Genomic DNA, 22,330 nt, shown 5'->3' with positions numbered 1-22,330 from the left:
GAAGCTTAAAGCGAACGTCTAAGCAGTTAGGCCAAGTGTTGCCGCAGTGGTGGCTACGGCTTCCAGCGGATCTGCGTGCGAGAGCGCCGGTTCGAGGTGGCAAGGTAATCAAAATGGCAGTGGTGGTGGCTTTGATTAATGCCGTTTTGGACCTGCAGTCATGGCAAAAACTCTTGAAAATTGGACGGCGAAGGGTTGTTGCTTGCAAAATTTCAGATGTTCTGAAACGGTGATTCTTTGGGATACGTGGTGGTGCCGCGAAACCGTCCAAATTATCGGGCATCCGGAAAGTCAGTCGTTGACTGTACACTGGCAACTCCTCCAGCCGACGAAGGGCCGTCAAAGACAATTCGTTACGAGCGCTGTTTGTTACTCGAGCCAGCATTACCGCAACTTTCGTTTCCTTTCAACAAGTTTACAGCTAATTTTCCCCGATAGAGGCACAAATTCCACGAGTTTTCCCTGAGTTTTTCTAGACTACTCAAAATCCTTGAGAATTCCCGGTTTTCCCATTTGGTAGACACCCTGAAAATACAATTACAGAAACCTTGCAGCACTTGTATCATTCCAAGAAAAAGACTTAGTTTAAGAGAAAATTGTGTTTGAAGAGCCCACGTACCTTTAGCACAATTGCAATCACCCACCCCCAAGCAGGGAGTGGCAATGCTATGCTGCATATGCCATCACCGCCCTTTACTAGAACAGCACCCGACAAATGGCACAATGGTTTTATGTACAAAACAGAAACACATTGCCATGCAGAAACCAAGCCAAGACAGAGCATTGCATATCATATGCCACTGCAGCTGCCAAAAAAGTTTCAAGTACAAATGATGCATGGTGACATGATGGTGTCCATCTGACAAAAGGTGCGTACTACAACACAAACATGGAAATGTCATTGACGCTGAAATGGTTAAGAGCCAAAAAATGAAGTTCGTAATTTTTATTAACTTTTACTAAGCTATTACTGCCAAAATATAAGAAAATGCATTGAAATCTATGACGCAACACTGGCAGTGGTGCTGAGGTTCTGAAACAAAATTTTTAAAAAGAGAGAGAGAAGTATGGCCTTATTTTCCTATTATAGTAATTTTGCCATTTGAAAGAATACCTCATTACTGACCTGTGGGCCAACGAGGAACCCGCCAAAGAAGTAGGAGTGCCCCATGACCTCGAGAAAGGTTGGCACATTGGCGAGGGCAGTGCGCTTCTGGTCGTGCGGCAGCGCCTCCTGCAGACAGGCAGACGCACACACTTTGCAATTCAAGCCCCACACATTCTTCTCCTGGTGCTACAGAAAAAGAAGGCACCAAAAGCCAAATAGAAAACACCATGATTTGCAGGCCAATTTCACAGACGTGTAGACTAGTACTGAGCGCAAGACAAAAGCAGCACTGCAGTGAGACCAGCAAAGCAGAACACAAATGTCACGGCTACCCCCATACATAAACAACACATTCTGCATCACACATAAAACTGAATGGCCGCAAAAGGGAATGCAAAGATACCGCAGGTCTGCAAGCAAGCGTGCTACCCATTCCTAATAAAACCAAACTTCACTTCACTTTGTTACCTTAAAAACCCCATTGGAGGGGTATTACATAAGGGGTGGTTAATAAGATAAACATTAGAAACAGGCGCTCATTTTGAGATATGGGTGACAACAGCTTCAGTAAAGGCAGATGGGCTTGTGATGGCTGCGATGGCGTGTGGAAGGCCGTGCCAGTCCCTTGATGCTCGAATAAAAAATGATGCTTGAAAAGTAGTGGTCCAGGCACGTGCGCGTGCAACTTGAAGTGAATGACCGGTGCAATGAGATATGTATGAAGGGGGCGTGATGTATGGTGGGTGATTTAGGGAGCTGAAAAAAAAATGAATGGAAGAGAGAGAGGGTGGCAACCTGTCGACGGAAAGAAAGCGTTTCCAAGCCAGATTCCACTTTCATCGATGAAATGCTGATATCGTATGAATATGAAGATTGAATAAACCTAGTAGCACGATTTTGCACAGCCTCAAGCACATTTATGATATAAATCTGATACGGATTCCAGATGGGAGATGCATAGTTAAGTTTCGATCTTACAAATGATTTATAGGCCAACGCTTTTACTTGTTGTGGGGTATGACGCAGATGTCGCCTAAGAAATCCCAGTTATCTATTAGCAGCTGAGATGATGTTAGTAGCGTGCAAGCACCAGGATAGATCACAAGATATGGTGACACCGAGGTATTTGAATGATTGGACTGATTCTATTGGAACATCAGCAATGGAATAGGTAAATGTGAGGGGCCTGCGAGTGAAAGACACAAGTTTACATTTGTTAGGATTTAGTTTCATTAGCCAGCGATTACACCATTCTTGTACAGAATGCCTGCTAATGTAAACCGTGCTTAAGCTGTCTCATTGGAAAGCATCCATAATGAAGATGAAGCACATGATTTCAGCTTGAAGCAAGGTGTGTGTGACTGGGAAAGTTGGTAACCAATTATAAAAACCGTATACCTGCAGAGGGAAGACTAACGGGTTGAAAATGTTTGGCTATGCTGTATGGTTGGAGGTGTCTGTTTTACCAGAGACTGTGCAGCATGTTCAAACCAAAGTCTGTATACACAACCGTGTTTTACAATAGTATGTATACAACATTTGCAGTCCTAGCAAGCATCAAGAGGTTTAGTTACATCTTGTCCAGGGACATCAGTGATGCAATCAATATGATTAGAATTAGTGATCCCCCATAGAAATGCAAGACATAATAATTAGTGATCCCCCATAGAAATGCAAGACATAAGGGGGGGATGTCCCCCCCCCCCTTTCACACTGAAAAAAATGGACAAGTAAATTTTTTTGAAAATGACACTTTAAGTTTCTATAACACTTTCTCCACTTGATTCTGAAATATCTTCAATGAAAACCATGTAGAAGTGATCTAAAAAATTTGTGTCAGCCAAGCTGGCAAAAATTTGCCCAAATATAGCAAGAAAATGCTTTTCAAGCCTCGCCACCTCCGCAATGGCCCAGCCAAATGCAGCCATCTAGATCTCGTCACCTTTCTCCACCTTCAGTGATCTCCAGAGACAAGCACACAAAGCAAAAATGTTTGAAAGTTGCTAGAGGGAACTCTGGCATTGCAATCGTTCATAAAATGATGGTTTCAGCTTTCTGCTTGTGGTTTCATTTATTACGCATTATCTGCCTTCATTGGCCTACTGAATTTCAAAGCAATCTATACAACATGCATAATCACTACTAATTGCAGTGATTCTCCCTGTTGATGTGGCCAAATCAAAATGCACTGAGCATTTCATCCAACTCGTTTGGTCGAAAAATTCTTAAGGGGGTTCATGCTGTTTGTCGATGCATCACCCGTGGCATAGTGGTTTCAATATCGGGCTTCTGTGCTAGAAGTCCTGCATTCAAATTCTGTGGTTATAAATTTTATTAAGTAAACATTCTCTATAATGCAGTACTAAATTGGAAAGAGTTTGCTAAGTTGCAAAGCAATTTTAAAACCAGAAGGGCCAAGTTTAGGCAAATCCATCTGCTAGCCATCATTCCCATGCTGGCTGAACTGCCCTGCTTGCAGCTCCCGTAGACACTAGCCCTCCAGTAAAACTCTACGGTTCTGAGGTCTTTCGAATGGCCACGTCCACCAAGCGGTGCCAGCACACTTTACTGCTGGTCATGCGCTTGCTCTGCAGGGGCATCGTCCGCTCCTTGTGCCTCGCAGCCTCTCCACGACTATGTCAAAATGGGTGCACCATAGTCCTGCGTCCACACTCGTTCAGTTATCACGGATCGGCAAGCTACTGCGCATTAGTTTGTCAGTCATGAATGCAAGTCTCTTACGGCAAAAAAAAGAAAGCTAAATCAGCAGATTACACAGAGCATCGCAGACACCGCAGAAGCCCAAACCATCCTTTCATTACCAGACGTCTCGGACCCACAAGCACATCTTACACCAACTCCTCGGACTCGCAACAAAACAATTTGTGCATCAGGACCTCGGACTGTGCTACCAAGCGCATCAAGCGCATAGTTCTCAGACTCTGCGATGAAGCACATAGTGCGCCGACTACTCATACCCTGTAACGAGGCCCATCGGGTGCCGATTTCGCAGACCTGTAACCAAGCCCATCAAACATGGAAGCCTCGGAACCTATGGCCCGTGCAACACCACATGCTGACTCCTCAAACCCGTGGCTAAACATTTCACACATCGGCACCTCAGACTGCATGACCAAAAACATCGCGCACAGGCTCCACAGACCCCACAACTCTCACTTTTGCCATTATTTCGTTAAGGGCCCCACACTTGGGGCATTACATAAGGGGTGGTAGAAACACAAAATCACAATTCATGAGGACGACCAAGTTGTAAAAAACATTGTGACTGCATCAGTGAAGGTTGATGGAGTAGTCATAGCTGGGATGCTGTACGAAAGGCCATCCCAGCTGGTTGCTGTACAAAGAAAGAAGAATGACGAAAAGGTGACAGTATGTGCATGAGGACAAGCAATGCTAAGAGCAACGTGTGAGAAGTGATGTGCATGAAGGTGGTGATATGTAAAGGGGACGGCTTGAGGGGGCCATAGAAAAACATGAAATAACAACACGCTTGCAATACAATGGTGACAAGAAAGAGACTGCAAGCTAGATTCTACATTCTATGAGCATATGCCGACTTCATAAGAGTATGATGAATGTATAAACATAGTAGCTCGGTTCTGATCAGAATCAATGGCATTAATGAGGTGTTCGTGGTGAGGGTTCCAGATGGGTGCAGAGTACTCGAACTTGGGCCTGATATGGATCATTTCAGCTAACAACTTCCCGTGGTGGGGATGTGAGACAAACAACGTTTCAAGAACCTCAAAGTCCTGTTAGCAGGTAAGATGATGTTAGTTACATGCGAACACCAGTCAAAATCAGAAGAGATTGTCCCGCCTAAGTACACGTAAAAGTTAACGGCTTCTATGGGTACAACAGGAACTATGTTGAAAAATTTTGGGTTATGATGGCAGGAAAGTTATATTACTTTGCATCCGTTTGGGATTAGAACCATTAGCCAATGGCTTCACTGGTTTGGAATAATGTTTATGTCATCTTGCAAAGATATCTTGTCATTAACATTCAAACTGGTTGGTAAATAACACAGTGGTGAGCAAACATATGAATTTTACAGGCAACATGCAGAGGTGGGTCATTACATACACTAAAAAAAGAAGAGGGCCTAGTACGGAACCTTGGAGGACACTTGCGGTTACAGCAAGTTGATTTGACGCCGTGTTATTAACATGCATGCGGTGCGAGTGATTTGTCAGTAATCATTTTATCCATGCTACAATGTCAAGATGCAAGTTCAACTTAGAAAGGCTTACAATTAAACACTTATGGGCTACTTCATCAAAGGCTTTAGAAAATCAACAAAGGTAACATTGGTCTGGGTGTTAATACATTTAACCCTCTATATAACAAAGCTGGTAAAATCAGCAATTTGCTGATATTTAAATGGTACATAAATGTTGCTATAAGTGGGTTCGAGTGTATGTGTATGCTGGTGAGATTTGGGTATATGTACGCTGGAGGAGGTATATGATGGTGAGACCCCACAAATGCATAAAAAAAGTCCTTGCTATCTGAAAGGTCCATTATGGGTGTTATTTGTATTATACATTACCTCTGCTCCGGCAGCCAAAAAGCATGGCAGTATAATCAAATAAAGAAATATGACACGTTCTATGATTTTACAAGGAACACTAGTTAGGGAAATGAGGCAGTAGTTTAATGGCGAGTGTGTTACCCAATTTGTACACTGGGACAACCTTCCCTACCTTCCATGAATGTGGCAGGCTGCCAGGACATAATGACTGAGGACAACAAGGTCAACTATACATAAGAAATGTGCTCAATATTTCTGTAGCTTAAAAGAAATTTCTCAACCCTGGCTGACAATAATAATTTAATAAAATAGGCTCTGTATCAGACCTAGTTGGTAATGCAACATCTTAAAGAGGCGCTAAAGGCAAACACTAAGTCAACATGGACTGCTAAAATACCATTCCAGAAAGCTCGCAGTGATTTTTTGTGACAAGAAAAGACTAAGTGTATGAGAAAATTGCGTCTGAAGGGTCTGCACACTTTAGGTGCAATTCAATTCACCCGCCTCCAGGCGGGGTGTGGTGACGTTCCATACACCATCACCGCCGTTTGCTGCCTCTGGTGAGTAAAACGGCACCCAACAGATGGTGCTACGAGTTTTCTGTGAAAAATGCAAATGCGAGCCATGGAGAAACCGACCCATGACAGAGCAATATATTCGCCACTGCAGCTGCTCTTGGTCAAGTGGTGTGGACTATTCGGGCATCCTGCAACATCACATGGACGTGGAATTCTCTGCTACTTGCAGTTTTGTGTGTTTCGCAAGCCACAAAACCAGTGCAGCCAAATGCAATAACAAAAGCGCAGGTGGTGAAGAGTGGAGAAAACAAAACCTTTCGATCGCCCGCGTCATTGTCAAGGCTAGTGTCAATGAGTTTTTTTAATGAAAATCAAATAGAACTGGACAAGCAGCATTTTCTTTCGTCTTATAATACAACACAATGATCTTTTTATTATGAGTGGCTGATTTCTAGTGACCTAATTATTATGAAGAGTGCTTTCATCATCGGGGTAGTACTTTAATGTCCCAGGGGAGTAATTGCGAGCTGCATTTACCGCTATTTTTTTATTGCTATAGCTTTGTTTACAAAATTTTGATGCCTTAGACATTCTAGAGCACTAACCTATTACTTTAACTTGGATTAATATTTGCCCTTAGTGTCCCTTTAAGGCAGATACAGTACAAATAAAACAGACAGCGGAAAGAATGAGGACATATAAACACTCTTTATGTCCTTGTTCTTTTCGCTGCCCGTGTTTTATTTGCAGTGTACCTAAATAAATGCCTTAAGATAATGTAATATTCTCGACTATACAAGCAATTCTTTTTGCTGAAAAAATTATTTTATGCATTGCAGTTATGGAAGGTGCAGGAACCGGTGAATTAGATTGTGGTTAAAAAAGACAAAATGGCAATGTTACACTTGTTAGTGCAGTTAGGGTATGGAAATATTTCACTCTTGTTCGAAATACCGATGTCCGGGACGATTGTGCGTTCATAACCTACCAGAATTTGTTGGCACTGTTAGTCGGCATTCGAGGCAAACCTGAGTGAAAGAAGCTGTGTTTGTGCTGGCAAATGGCTGTCACACGTGGGCACAGTTCTGCTTCGCAGCAGTACATCATTCCCCACGAGCAGGGGCTAGGTTTTTTAGCCTATGACATGGCAGTTTTAGTGCTTTTGTGAACCAAGGTTGATTACAATTTGCACAAACGATTATGAAATGTACTTTTTTACCATGTCATTCATTTTGTTTAGAAAAAGCAACCATTTTCTTTTTTTTTCAATAGAGCAGTTAAAGCCTGATTTGAATGTTTCATAACGTATGACTAGTTCATTGTTCATAGCAGTGCAATTTGCTTTGTCATAGAGCTGAATAATTTTGTTGTGTATTTGATATAAAGAAGGAGCAAAGTTGAGAGTGGCATGGATTATTGTATGGTCCCTTACTCCCTGGAGGAAATTAATACAGGATAAACTTTCAGGATACATAGTTAGCATGAGGTCTAAGATACTTGCCAAATCATCTGTAATGCATATTGGTTTCTCAATTAGCTGCATAAGGCTAAAGTTAAGGCATATGTTAATTCATTAGCTTCTCTGTAGGTCTTGCGTTTAGGCCAGATACACTAGACCAGTAAATATCAGTGTAATTGAAGTTTCGAAGCAGCAAGAGACATGCATTGGGGTACTTTTTAATTCATGATGTTATTTAGATTGCTGGGAAAATTGAGATTAGCTTTGGGAGTCCGACAGCTTAAAAGGACTAGTCGTAGCGTGGTAGCCGTAAAATTGCGAGTTTGGGTGGTAGGTTCATTTTCGACCACAATAACAGTTAAATGCCAAGAGGACACTGCCCCCTCCACATCCTTGCCTGTCTTTGTGGAATAAATAAAAGTTGGGTAGGTCATACAAAACTTCAGTGTCAGAAGTATCGTTTGTGAACCAGGTTTCGTTAGTACAAGGCGACTGATTTGAGATGATAAGACAAGATTTGACACATGCTCACACTTATTAATATAGCAATAGGCAAGAGCTGCGGGTGAAATGCCTCTTTACTCAAATGATATGGCTGTCGATAGTGAAGTGTTATATGTGTTAGCTATGGTAGCTCTTGCACATTCTGTGATGGCTTGTTGCGTACGTATCACTTCGACCCAATAAACTAAGTTTTATGTCGGATAGAAAACGAAACAGATTTACGTTTGGCAAAGGCAACAATATTCTTGCATGCATTTCGACCTTTCAGTGAGAAATCTTTGGCAAAGCTGGAGTTGGCTAAATGCTAAAGACGAAGCCCATAACGTGCAGATTGCTTGGACCCGCGACCAAGCACATCCCACATGAAAGCCTCGAACCCTGCAACCATGCACATTGCACGCCAACTCCTCGGACTCGCTGTTAAATATTTCACGCATTGGGACATCTGAATGCGTGACCAACCAGATTCAGCGCATACTTCTTGGACTCAACAATAAAGCATATCGCGTGCCGACACTTCTATCATATCTATCATACCACCCTGTCATAAGAACATCATGGGCTCTGTTCACCGAGCCCCTTGAGCTGATGCAGGCATCGAGCTGCAGAAGCTGAAGGCGAGACATCACAGATGTATATAAACTGGCAAAGCATCCAGGAGCTGCACTGCTGCCTATCTATTAGCGGTTCTCTGATCATAAGTGCCACAGCCATCATCAAGGGAAGAAGACTCTGCCTTCATTCAGTGATAGGGTCCATTCTACCATGTGAACGGAATGGCTTTACTGACTGCACTGGAGACTGCTGTCAATGAGGCAGTATGCAGGTACGACAATTATTATTATTAGTAGTAGTAGTAGTAGATATGGAAACATACAAGCACACAAAGGAAACAAGGAGGGAGCAAGCTGACAACTGCCACCAAGAGGAGCACAATGCCTGCCTACTCTTTTGGGAGGAAGGAGCAGGTATGACAATGGAACTATTCAAGCCTGCATGGAGTTCTGCGCCTAATTTGGCTTCAAAACCAGACAAATACTCTTTGTAGAGCAGCAGAAAACGATATCATCAAAAAAATCCGCCTCCATTCCACTCTGTGGAAGTGTATGTACAGTAAAGCTGTCGCCAACGTTAAACGAGCACCACCAACACAAGCAATGTACATCATGTGCACGCACGCGAGTGAACAAGTGCAGCATACATCCTCATTCTCCTAAGTCCTCCACCAAATGCATGTGCATTATTGGACTGATTGAATTTCCCAGTGAATTTTGTCAGACAATTCGTAAAGTACGACCTACACACAAGCTGCAGACATGATAGCTTCGGATTGTGATTATAATGTACGAGAAAACTTAATTTTGTAATCCAGGAACTCAAAGACAAAGCACTTTTCCAGCTGCCATTTGAGGTCTGAGTCGCCGCAGCTGCTAGGTGGCGGTACTGTTTTTGGGTGAGCACAAAACAAGCCCATGAAAAACCCAGACTAACAGCTTTGCTGTTAAGAGGGTTGGGAGAGGGGGGGAAGGAAGGCACACCAGACCAGAGGCCACATGTCCAAGAAGCCCCACATCACAAAACCCACCAAAGACTTGGTGCCTTTTAGTGAAATGTAGAGAAGTTGAAGATACAAAAGCTCTTTTCTCAAAACTGCTTTTTTTCGCTGTCTGCTCAGCTTGTGGAGCTGATTTCTCCGTTACCATTTGGTATATTTTAAGTAGATTCATTTGTCACATTCCTTGAGCCACAGTACAGATCATTGCATTCTTGATTTCTCAGCTTGCATACTTCTAAATTTATGATATAGCTTTTTGTTCACCACTTGAAGTGTCTGATGGAAAGGTGACAAAAACTGAAAACAAAGTTATGTTGTGAAAAAGAAAAAAATTAAGAATGTCGCAACCTTCAGCAGATATTCAACCGAACCTTCCACTGCATGGAATGGCATCTGTCTGGCAGCATATGTCACCATTCCACTATGACCAACTAACAACCCATATCGCCACCCTCATCCCTACGACTGCATTTCATAACCTCTCCAGGCCTTCCAGAAGGTAAAAAAAAAAAAATTTGTACAAGAAAATGTTCTCATCCCTCGACTGAAATTTTTATGGAGGCATCAGGAAGGAATTAATTTTTGTGTCAATTTTCGTTAAGATTTATCAAGAAACAATAAAGTTGGTTCTGAAAGCCACATCTCCCCTTAATAAGAGAACAGGGTAGGCCCTATACCTGCCATGTATTTTAAGCAATGTTTATGTACCTTTTTCTCCATAACCGTAGAAGTTACAACTCTTATAATATCATTGTGATTAGAAGCTCTTCTTTTTATTGTAGCAGATTTATCACTTAATATTGCCATGCACTTTTATTGTTAATTTTTTTACTGCAGATACTGTTGTATTCAGTTTCATTATTCATTTGAATTCTTTATTCCCCAGGGGGTGCTTCTGTTCTTCGTTATATGTATGGTTGTATGTGCTGAATAAACGGCTTTTTTACATTGGGATGGCTGGAGTCTGACTCCCACCTTCGGAAGTACCACAATGGCAACAAGGATGTTGTGAACATACCCCCAGCCCCACTGCACCATCCGGATCTGCCCACCATGAGCTTCACCGGGTTGCTCCGCCCCAGTTTTTCTTTCCGAAGCCCGGCGGTCCGTCACTGCCATGGGAGCAGATGTTCAATGTGCACTTGCTGGCATCCGGAGCCGCCGCATTCAAGCCGGAGCAATGCAAGGCTATTCTTTTGCACTGTTTGGGGGTGGAGGGCCAGCGTATTTATCAGATGTTACATGCAGGGACCAGCGCTGTGGCACCGGCAGCGCCAAGTGCCGCAGCACTCACCAATTCCAAGTCTATCATGGCCCCTCCTGACGAATTCGACTCTGCACTCACCGCATCTGGCGGCACCAGTTTTCAATGTCATGCAACATTATCATCAAGCGTCATCGCTTTCACCGCCGCAGCCAAAACACAGGCGAGTCCGTTCATGAGTAGTAAGGTCTTGATGAGGGCTAGTTGGTTCATATTGTTGTTGTATATTTTTGCCGCTGTATAAGAGCTAACGTCAAATTGTTCGTTTGCCTCGCAAGATGATGCTCTGCAGGATCAATTCATTGCCAGCGTAGCTGTCAATCGCGTACATGAGCGGTTACTGCTCGAGGTGTTCCACACTTTCATTCGAGAAAGTCTACGGGGCCACTGGTGGTGCCATGAAGCTGTCCGAATAATCATGCATGCCTGAATGATTGGCATTCAAATTATCGGTCAGCAACTGTACAGGTAGGGACAACCTTGGCAACGACGTCAGAACACAGGACTCACTGTCATCATTTGAAAAGCACCTAACTTGAATTTGTTCTTGTGTGTCATTTTAATGCACTTTTCATAATTATGACCAGCATACAGTTTATCTTGTACCTGTTTGTTGTATGCAACAAAAGGTTCATCCACCGTGCTATGATCTTGACGAAAGATCACACTATTCATAAATATAAAAAAGCATATTGGACACGATCTATGTATATGATGACATACATGGCTGACAAAATTGCCACCATGGTACATAGTGTTGTTGCCATTCAGGCTGTTCAGGTGATTTCTCGGCGAGTGCTGCGCAGCTGCCACGAAGAGACTTTTGTTGACTGTGCACACTCTGACCATTTATGACCGCCATATCGCTGCTGAGGTTGACAAAAAGCGAAATTTTACATCCTCAGTTTGCTTTTGTGGTGCAAAATTTTGATTTTGTATAATGCGGTCGTGCAGGAAATGGAGCACCCAGAGTCCAAACTTGAGTGACGATTACAGTTGGCATTGGATATTCTTGTCAAGAAGTTTCACAAAAGCAAGCAGGCTGGTTGTTGGAATATGGCTTCGCCATTAATCGGCGCATATTTACCAATAGGGTACAAGCAAGCCCTAAAATCTACGATAGACTATACGACTCATTCATGCAGCTTAGAGAGCGGCTTTCTTTCTCAACTGCCCCATAAAAAGAGCCCTAGTTCACATCACCCTTAGCTGGTCCGCATAATATGCAAATATGCAAGACATAAAAACATTCCAATGTATTCTACAGCCCAAAATATTTTCATTTTCCTGCGACACCAACAACACCCACACTCCAGAGATGCAGAATTGGTTTGGCTTGGCTTCAAGAGGTAAATGCTAGCCAACACATGGCTGTGCAGATGCCACTGAACATGCACATCCCACAAAGTAACTTCATCAGTGTTGTGGTGCAGGCTGGCACAGCTCAATGGTTTGGCGGCACAATCAGCACAGAACTTCCATCCCTGTGATGAATCCTGACGAAGCGGCATCAGATCGGTCTAGCGGCACACGCAGCATGGTTGTTAGGAAAATTCACCGCCAGCCAACGGAGCAGCAGGCAGCAAACGGTTGCGGGAAGCTCACCACCAAAAAACCGCTGTGGCGATCAGGCGGAAGGTGAAGTACTAGCTGCAGAAGCATAGTCCTGCCACAAATTGTTCGCAGAAAGGTTCAAACCAAATTATTGCAAGGGACAGCGGTGCACAGTTGTGCTTGCATATCTGCATGTCCACAGCAAAAAGGATGAATGCTGCACCATTCCAAAATGCCCTCACAGCCTGGACCATCATGGTACCTCAAGTAGATTCAACTAAGCACAAGACAGAGCAAAATTAGACAAGCTTCCTGTGTCACTAGCATTGTAAAAAGCAACAAAATTAATTTTAGTGCTTTAAGAGGCACAAGAGTCTCAAAAAATTATACACAAGATCTCCTGTGGAAGTTATCTAAATCATTCGTAAGCATTTGCTACAAATTACCTGCTGTTTCATTGTCATATGCTGCTGTGTTTGGTATAATTGCGAGAAACACCACAAAAGAATCATGAAACAGAGACACGCAGTTGCTATACCGAAATGTCAACAGAGAACAGCATGAGACAACAAGGAAGAGGCGAGTAGTAGCAATGCCCATTTCATGTTATATGATGGTATGTTTGGATGATGCTGCTGCTTCGTGGACGATGAGCACCGGCGATGCTTGCTGTGGTATGTGACGTAACTGAACAGTGTAATGCTTGGTAAACATTGCACGTAGATGTGGTCGATTATGCTGCCTCCTCTCGGCGGCTACATATGGTGTGGGCACGCGAGCCTTATCTTGAAAGTGATCTGCGATGGAGACAGAGTGCTTCGAGTTAAATTCATTCGGCGCTGTGGACCCTATCTTGAAAGCGATCTCGTGTTACGTAACAGACAGTTTTTTTCTCATTGAGTAGGCATTGAAATGCTTATGCATTTCAAATTTTTTTTTTTTTTTCATTTGTCAAGTTACCTTGCTGAAATTTGGCAGGCACGTGCATCGCCAAATGGAGATTTCAAATATCTCATCTATAAAGGAAGATATGACAAAGTGTCGTATAACTACAGTTGAACCCAGATATATCGACAGCTCTAATATTTTCTTGAAAATTTTTGTATAAAGCTTATTTCATATATTGAATTATTGACATATCAAACTATTTCGTGATCTCCTTCAAGTTTGATATGTCCGGGTTCAATTGTATTAGGCAATCTCTTACAGGTCGTTATACTAATTTATGATTTGAAAAGTTAGCTTTCAAAAATATGTAGTTGTTCTTAAAGGCCCACCACACAGGCTAAAGCTAATAAAATTTTTGTACAGCTATTGTGTGATCAAAAATAATTTCCAACATTGGAGATACAAAACTACCTTGCAGTAATTTCATTTCATTTTTTTCATTTTTGTTTCCTTAAGGACCCTCTGCGGGGGTTTTACATAAGGGGTGGGGTTAACATGAGAAAGCAAAACATTTTTTTTCATGATGCTAAGTGGGATGTAACTTTTTCTAGGAAGGTTGATGGACAGGTGATGGCTGCAATTTCACGGGGAAGGTCATTCCAGTCACTTGCTGTTCGTAGGAAAAATGACTTGAAATATGTAGTCATATGGGCACGTTGGCGTGAAACTTTCAGCAGATGACCAATTTGGTGAGACGTGCGTGATGGCGGTGCGCAGATGTATGGTTGCTGTTTGAGCTGGGAATAATAAAATTTTTGAAATAGGCACAGGCTAGAAATACGGCGACGGAGGGGAAGACTGTATAATTGGGACTGTAGCTTGAGAGATGAAACACTAATATAGGATGAGTATGAGCGGTGAATGAAACGGGCGGCTCTGTTTTGCACAGCTTCTAATGAATCAATGAGGTATACTTGCTGTGGATTCCAGATGGCGGATGCATACTCAAGTTTTGGCCTGATTAATGATTTATAAGCAAGTAGCTTTACATTTTGAGGGGCGTCGTGAAGATGACGTTTAAGAAAGCCTAGTTTTTTATTCGCAGATGATATGAGATGAGTCTAAAAAGATGGCGTCAGTTTGTAAGTTAGCATCAAGGTTGGAATGAAGATTGTGAAGAAAGATGGCAAGCTGTGTCTCGCACGATAAGCCTTTTCTAAATCCATGTTGGGATGGAGTGAAAAAATTTAGAGTCTAGATGCTGCATTATCAATTAGCTTACTTATCACCTAAATTCAAATGTATCAAGGTTATCAAAAAGAAGGAAAGCTTTATCCTGTAGTTGAGTTGGTACTGAAAACAATGATACCAAGTTTGTTTATGTCCACTCATGGAAACATCCTCAAAGCTTCCATAAGGCAGAGGCACCTCACAAAAGAAACAAAGCTAATAAAATCGCATTCAAAGTTTAGCAAATGTAGGAAATCTTTATTGAGCCTATGATAAATAAAAAATATGAAGCTCAGGTGTTCCTGAACACAATGAAACCAAATTTACTGAAACTTGCTCAAAGAAACACGAGGTTAGTTTATTTTCATTTCTAAAAAATATAAAAATGGGCAATTTCCCTGCTCATATGCGTTTGTTTGTTTTCAATGTGCATAAATGGCATTGGCGCCACCACCGCACTTGCCATGGTACGTGCACAAGACCCAAGTCATGTTCACGTAGGTTGCGGACACAGTGCCTGCGTAATTCGCATTTGTAAGTGCTGCACTGTCTCCGCTAATGGTGACACTATAGATGTACCTAGTCTCAAAATGGGGTCTAGGCTGCAAGAAGCCGCAGCTGCGCGGATAGTCGTTGGAACAAGCACCACTGGGCATGGTCCTGTAAGGTTGGCTAAGTAAAACGGCAAGCATGCAATGTCTGCGTCGTCACATAGTCCACGACTCCACGATTACAGGGCTTTGCTTTGCTATAGCTGAACTGCTGACGCGATGTGGGACTGTGGGACGCATTGGCGACTTTTACAGCCCAGTATGGCACGACCCAATCACCTACTCGCATGCCAGCTCGTTTGATCCTTATGGCAAGCACTTGCTCTTTCTCGCCGTATGCTCACAGAACAGTTACGCTTCACATTCCCTATGCGAGTACAGTTTTGAACTTCTTAAAACAAGCGTCGGGTAACCGCTGCTTGTGATCACGGTGTGATCAAGAAAGAAACCAGTGGATCGAATTCAAAGCAGGCCTTAGCAGGCGAGCACACCGGCCGCAGCAACAGCCAATCGTCCAGTGCCTCTCAGCCTGCTGGTGCGCTGAGCCAAAAGCAAGGCTGCTCGCATTGCCAACTTCGTTAGACCGGCCCCAATTTTTATGTTTGCACTTTTCCGATGCGGTCATCGAAAAGAGGGGGGTGGGAATGAAAATGCTGAATTTTTAGCTCCGGAATTTTAGCTCAGTGAGCGCCGGCATTTCTGCACCATTATGGGCATCTTTCTTGCCATCTGCACTGACAAAATGATTCTTTTCAGATACTCTTGCGTGTGTTTTCAGCTAAATCATTTTGATACAGCATAGCGGATATGGAGGTACGGCAACTGCAAACATGCATCAAACACCTTTCCGTTTCTTGATGCAGATTTTCACCCTGTTTGCCTCGTGGCATTATACTCCTGGCGCCGCGACTGCGCAGCTGCATTCAATGCTGCAGACACCAGATGGCAGCTTCCAGCCCTTGGCATCACTGTCAGCCGACCCGCTTTGCTGCGAGGGAATGGCCCCCTTTTTTGATGATAACGTTCCTCACCTCACCTTGAACATGTCATCGGCATCGACTGATGCGTCATCTTCAGCACACTACTTAAGAAGTCGGCACCCCTGGAATCCTCTTAGTGGGTATGGAGGTACGGCAACTGCGAACATGCATCACACACCTTTCGGTTTCTTGATGCAGGTGGGTTCAGCTCCTGAACTGTTTTAAAAAAAATCTGACGATGCTTTTTTGCTCGTACTTCCATGTCCACAAGTGTTGTTTTCTCTGTCTTGTGAATGTGTTCATGTCGCGAAATTGCTGCTAACGTCCGGTGACGTAGAATTGAATCCCGGACCCCCTAGGGAGGAGTCTTCCCGCCAATACAGTGAGCTAGTTTCACTTATAAAATCTCTACATCAAAAAATGGATTCTAGGCATCACGAAGTTATTACTGAGCTCAATGAAGTCAAGGCTGCCAAAAATTCAATGGAACAGCAGATTACAGATATTGAAGATCGTCTTAATGCAGTTCAAAAAAAGCATTCGTACATCTGAGGCACTGCAGTTTCAAAGTGTTGCTCCGCAAGTTGTGACACTTGATCAGAGACTCAACGAATTCGAAGATCACTCACGCTGTGAGGATCTAATATTCCACGGTATCTCCGATAGTTTTAAAGAGACGTGGGCCGAATTTGAACAAAAAATCTGCTCTATTCTGAATGACTCATTTAACTTGGGTTTGGATGGGATCGACAAACGCATATCTCGCAGCCACAGACTTGGCCGTTTGGTTCCCGACAAATATCGACCTATTGTTAAATTTGTGTCTTTTAAACTCAGGGAAACTATTTTTCCTTAAAAAACAACTTAGGATCCTCCAAAGTAACTGTTAGTGAAGATTTTTGCAACGTGACAAGAAATGCGAGGAAAAAGTGTGAATTTGGTACGCGATGCGGCAAGAAGTTTTCACTACGGTGTAACAAGCTTCATATTGGCAATAAGTGTTATGTTTACTCGACGGACAGACAGCGTGTGTGAATTGGGACCAACCAGTGACAGCAGTATAGCCGGGTCTTCGTCTAGCACTAGCCATACTGCCGCAGATACGTCTTTATCGCAACCAAGAACGTGCTCTTAATATCGACCATCAGACTTTATCGTTTCTACTTACTAATGTCCGGAGCATTGTAAACAAACGTGAAGATTTATCGTCCATTATTGACTCATTTGCTGCCGATGTGGTGGTGCTGATGGAGACTTGGCTTTCAAACGCTATCAGTAATACAGAATTATTTGACTGTGAAAAAAATCACACCATCTATCGCCAAGACCGGACTCAAAAACACGGAGGTGGTGTACTGATTGCTGTTGCCCATTACCTCGTATCAGACATCGTCATCGTCGCTACTGCCCTTGAAATTCTTTGTGTCCACATAAAACTTGACTACCAAAGTACATTATTCTGTGTGTGCTATAGGTCACCGAGCTCGACACCATCTTTCTGTGATGAATTATGTGATGTATTGAATGGTTTGGTTACGAGATACCCTTCACTACCTTTATTTTTGTTAGGTGACCAACTTTCCCAATATATATTGGTCAGGTCCTTTCCTACTATCAGAGACACTTCCGCTGTCAGTCAATCCTTCTTGAACCTATGCATGCAGTTCAATCTTACACAGCTGGTTTCAAGACCTACAACGTTTGGCTCCGGTACTTCTAACCTGTTAGATTTAATTCTTACCACTGCTCTTCACCTTTTGCATGGTGTTACTTACATGTCCGGTTTGAGCGACCATTGCCTTATTCACTTCCACATAACTGTGCATACTACAAAGAAAGTTAAAAACGTTAAGACAATTAGAGACTATTTGAGAGGTGACTACACATCAATTAACACCAAACTTGCACTCTTCATTGAAAATTGCATGCCTACTTTCTTTGGGAGAACAGTTGATCGAATTGGGCTTTATTTAAGAATACAGTCGCGTCCCTAGTTGATAAGTATGTCCCATTACGCCTAATTGCGAAAAACTCCTGATCACCGTGGTTCACCGTCACCCTGAAACGACTTTTGAATAAGAAGAAATGCTTCTTTCGCCTTGCAAAACGGGTTAACACTTCGGAACGTTGGTTCGCATACAGCGGTGTTCTCCGAACTTATCGATTAGCTATCGAAGAAGCCAAACATGTCTTTCTGAATAACACACTTCATTTACTTCTTTCCACAAATCCATCTAAATTCTGGAGCGTTATCAATCGAAATGTCATTCAGCTTTCTGATAGCGCTGGGAATACTATGGCAAGTTATGACTGCTGTACTGCCTTAAATGTCGCCTTTGCGAAATCGTTCTCCGATTGTTCTTTTGATATGGGCCCAGAAGTGCTTAAGCGTGACTTTTTCCCTATTGTCATCGATTTCACAGGTATTGTGAAGCTAATACAGGGCCTGAAGTTATCGTCTAGTTGCGGCGTTGACAACATCAATTCAAAGTTTTTGAAAAATACTGCTGTTTATTCCAGCGTATACATAGCGCACCTTTTCACCCAGTCTGTTGAACACTCCACAATGCCGGCTGATTGGAAGGCAGCGAGGGTGGTTCCACTTTTCAAACAAAGTAATCTGAATTCTCCCCTTAACTACAGGCCTACTTCATTAACAAGCATTCCCTGTAAACTTCTAGAGCACATCATATACTCTAATCTCATTTCTTTTCTTGAAAGCAACTTGATTTTCAGTTCTTGCCAGCACGAGTTTCGAAAGAATTTTTCTTGCGCGACTCAACTCTTGTCTTTCACTAATATCTTAGCATTCTCTTTAGACAGTGGTCTGCAAACGGACTGTATATTTCTAGACATCGCTAAGGTTTTTGATAAAGTGCCACATCAATTACTCCTTCTTAAAATTAGTTCCCTAAATAATGACACTAATCTTTTGAAATGGATTGAATGTTTCTTGACTAACCACTCTCAGTTTGTATCAGCTCACGACTCGTTATCATCACCATGTGCCGTAACATCTGGTGTTCCCCAAGGTTCTGCTTTGGATCCTTTACTCTTTCTAATTTATATTAATGATCTTCCGATTAGAATTAACTCTTCCCTTAGGCTTTTTGCTGATGACTGTGTTCTTTTTCGTGCAATAAATGACCCTAACAATAGTTGCGCCCTTCAGTGTGATCTTGACAACGTATTTAATTGGTGGGAGCGATGGTGTATGGTTCTTAACCCATCTAAATGTAAAGTTATGTACATCTCACGCCAATCTAATCCATCCAAAACGTTCGATTACAAGATTAATGGAGTTTCACTAGAGAGTGTCCCATCTTATAAATATCTTGGTGGTCACATTACCAACAATGTATCATGGCCCATGCACATCCAATATGTCACTAACTATGCGAACCGCACCCTTGGCTACATGCAAGAAAACTTCTCTCAGGCTCCATCCCATTTGAAGTTACTTTTGTATAAAACACTAATATGGCCTAAACTAGAATATGCATCATCCATGTGGGACCCCGTGCAACTCACTTCAATTGACGCTATAGAATCTTCAGAATCACTCAGCTCACTTCATCCTTTCTAATTATTCTCACACAGCTAGTGTTTCTTTAATGAAATCAAAACTTGATCTAACTAATCTTGCAGTTCGTAGAAAAACTGCATGCCTTAGTCTTTTATACAGCATTTTCTTTCATAACCAGACACTAAAACAGGAATTTTTTTCTTCAATCCCATCATACATATCATCACCTGCTGATCATCCGCATAAAGTTGCCATCCCTAGCTGCAAAAGAAATGTGCTTTTTAATTCTTTCTTACCTAAGACTAGTGCAGAGTGGAACCACCTTCCACCTCTTATTGCCTGCATTGAAGACAAGCCATCCTTCAAGACAGCCATCACCAAGCATACCATTGAACAGGCATCTGCATTTTGATTATTTCTGTCCTTATTTTTGTTCTTTTGTTTTTCCACCCATTCCCTCTGTAATGCCGCTAATGGCCCTGAGGGTATTGTAATAAATAAATAAATAAATAAATAAATAAATAAATATACAGTAGAACCTCATTCATACATTTGGGAAATAATGTGAGAAACAATGTACTAACCAAGAAAACACACAATACAAAGTAACTGAAAAATTTGACAGACTAAACTGTAGTTGACATCTACATAGTGCGAATCGTTGTGCATGAGGCATGAGATGCCGATGCGCGTCGAGCTGAGGGGCTTCAGCGGCCAGAGCCATGTTTTGTTTTCCTTTTGCATAGTGTTTTAAGACGGTGGAAGAAAACTAAAACGAACTCAAGCTGGCGGGCAACACTGTCTTCCGCCAAAACAAAACGTTGCACTCACATCGCGCTGCCTGCTGCACGGAACGGCAGCACGTTTGGATTATAGCCTACTAAAAGCAGTGCAGTACACTACCAATGGCACTATGCACTACGTGCTGTAAAACAGATTGGTGAAGATGCTTATTGCAATAGGTTTGGCAGCAATAGCTGTGAATGCAGCATGCGACGAGCCGGGAGATTAGCTGCTCCAGAACAAGAAACTGAATTCGCACAAGCGTTTTCACGTGAGATGGGCGGACAAGTATTTCGGGGAAGCTGATGTGCCGGTAGCTACTGCTTTAAAACGCACACGCCTCACGCATTTTCTTGTTTAGATGGGATCTAGTGGCTGGAAAACATATCATACAATCACAGTTTGGCGATGTACTGAACAATGGTGCCGAAAAATCTTGTTTTCCGGAAATGTCTGAACCAGTAAAAAATAAGCGTAACTCCATTGGGTGGTTATTTATTGCATTATCGATAGCGTATGTTGGCACCAGGAAATTATACATAACATGATCATATCAATGCGGTTCTCCTGTATTAGGCATTGCAGATGCTGTAGCAAGTGGTTTCCAAAAATCAATTGTTTCACTATATCTAATTTTTTAAGACATGTGTCCCCTCTTAAATTTGTTTTTCCAGACTGGCTGATTATTGCAATGTCTTCACGTTGCCCTTCGTGTCCAAAAAATTAGCCAGCGATCGTACTCGCATGCTGTGAAAGGAAGGAACTGTCTGCACAAACCCTGGAAAAACCAAGTGAGAGAGAAATGGTATACGAGGCACCACAGAGAAGACAATGCAAAGAAGCACTTGAAGTGATGGACACTGATAGACTTTCTAGGATCAATACAGAGGAGCAATTTGCAGTGGATGCAAAAGCACTGCACTGAAGTCTTGCCACCAGTTTAGCTGCAAGAATCAATGCAACATTGCGATCACATTAAATTACACATCTTAATTTGACAACCCAATGGCACAAATTTTGCTACACAACACAGAAAAAAACCATAACGAACAAAAGGCAGAAGTAATCGATGAATTAGCCACAAAGGCCACTCACAGGGTTCTTTGTGCCGTCGTAGATGTCAAACACCAGGCCTGCAAGCACAATAAGCAAGATATTTGTGAGACGTCTACCACACTGCTTTAACAAAGCCTGCTATAGACCCCTCCAAGCCAATTCAACAAACAACACGCTATAGTATCAGCCAATGAAAGCAAAACTTTCGCACTGCTCTTGTTGCAAGCCCATGCAGCAGTCTCCAATAAAAAAGCAATGGCAAGTGGCACTTTGTAAAATGCTACTGGTTAAATGCACTCCAAAAAAATGTGCTTTTCTGCTATTGGTAGACTCAATGGTTTTTACAGCACTCAAGCTCAGTATTGGAGCCAGAGACAGACGACTCCCACAGCAATGATAGAAGCCAGGCCATCATTGTAAAATATGTATGCAGGTCATAGAGCCTATCAAAAAGGGACCACGATGAAGAAACTGTTCCCCTGACATCTGGCTACACTCGGCACTTCCGTAAGCCAGCATCTGATGCTACAACCAGAATTCTGCTGGATTTCAGTCGCAATCCCAGCTCAATGCTGAGACTATGAGCTACGAAACAGGAGAAGCACTACCCAACAAGCACTGCAAGCACATCTCCGCTCCTATCAAGTTCATTCGCCAGGTGGTGAGGCAGTCGTCAGACGGGCCGAGCTAAGCCCTTCACAAGCTTTTGCGGCACTGTATAAGGTAAGTTAATATTCCCCATTTTCTTATGCAAAAAGGTTGCTTATGGTCTTATTAGCATGCTGAGGCTTTCGGCTGG

At 42.6% G+C, this 22,330-nt stretch overlaps 1 protein-coding gene across 1 annotated transcript in view; it reads right to left on the bottom strand.

The window, feature by feature from the left end:
- nes (lysophosphatidylcholine acyltransferase 3 protein nessy) overlaps positions 1 to 22,330 on the bottom strand; it is a 230,219-nt gene that overhangs the window by 98,658 nt on the left and 109,231 nt on the right. The window contains exons 5-6 of the mRNA XM_050183807.3: positions 21,571 to 21,608; positions 1,127 to 1,234 (exon numbers count right to left, since the gene is read on the bottom strand). Of these exons, the coding sequence (XP_050039764.2) occupies positions 1,127 to 1,234; positions 21,571 to 21,608 (146 nt within the window). The remainder of the gene's footprint in view (positions 1 to 1,126; positions 1,235 to 21,570; positions 21,609 to 22,330) is intronic.

The sequence above is a fragment of the Dermacentor andersoni genome, chromosome 3, assembly GCF_023375885.2.
Source record: "Dermacentor andersoni chromosome 3, qqDerAnde1_hic_scaffold, whole genome shotgun sequence".
Lineage (NCBI taxonomy): Eukaryota > Metazoa > Arthropoda > Arachnida > Ixodida > Ixodidae > Dermacentor > Dermacentor andersoni.
The sequence above is the reverse complement of the archived record's forward strand: the minus strand, read 5'-3'. Positions and strand labels throughout refer to the sequence as shown.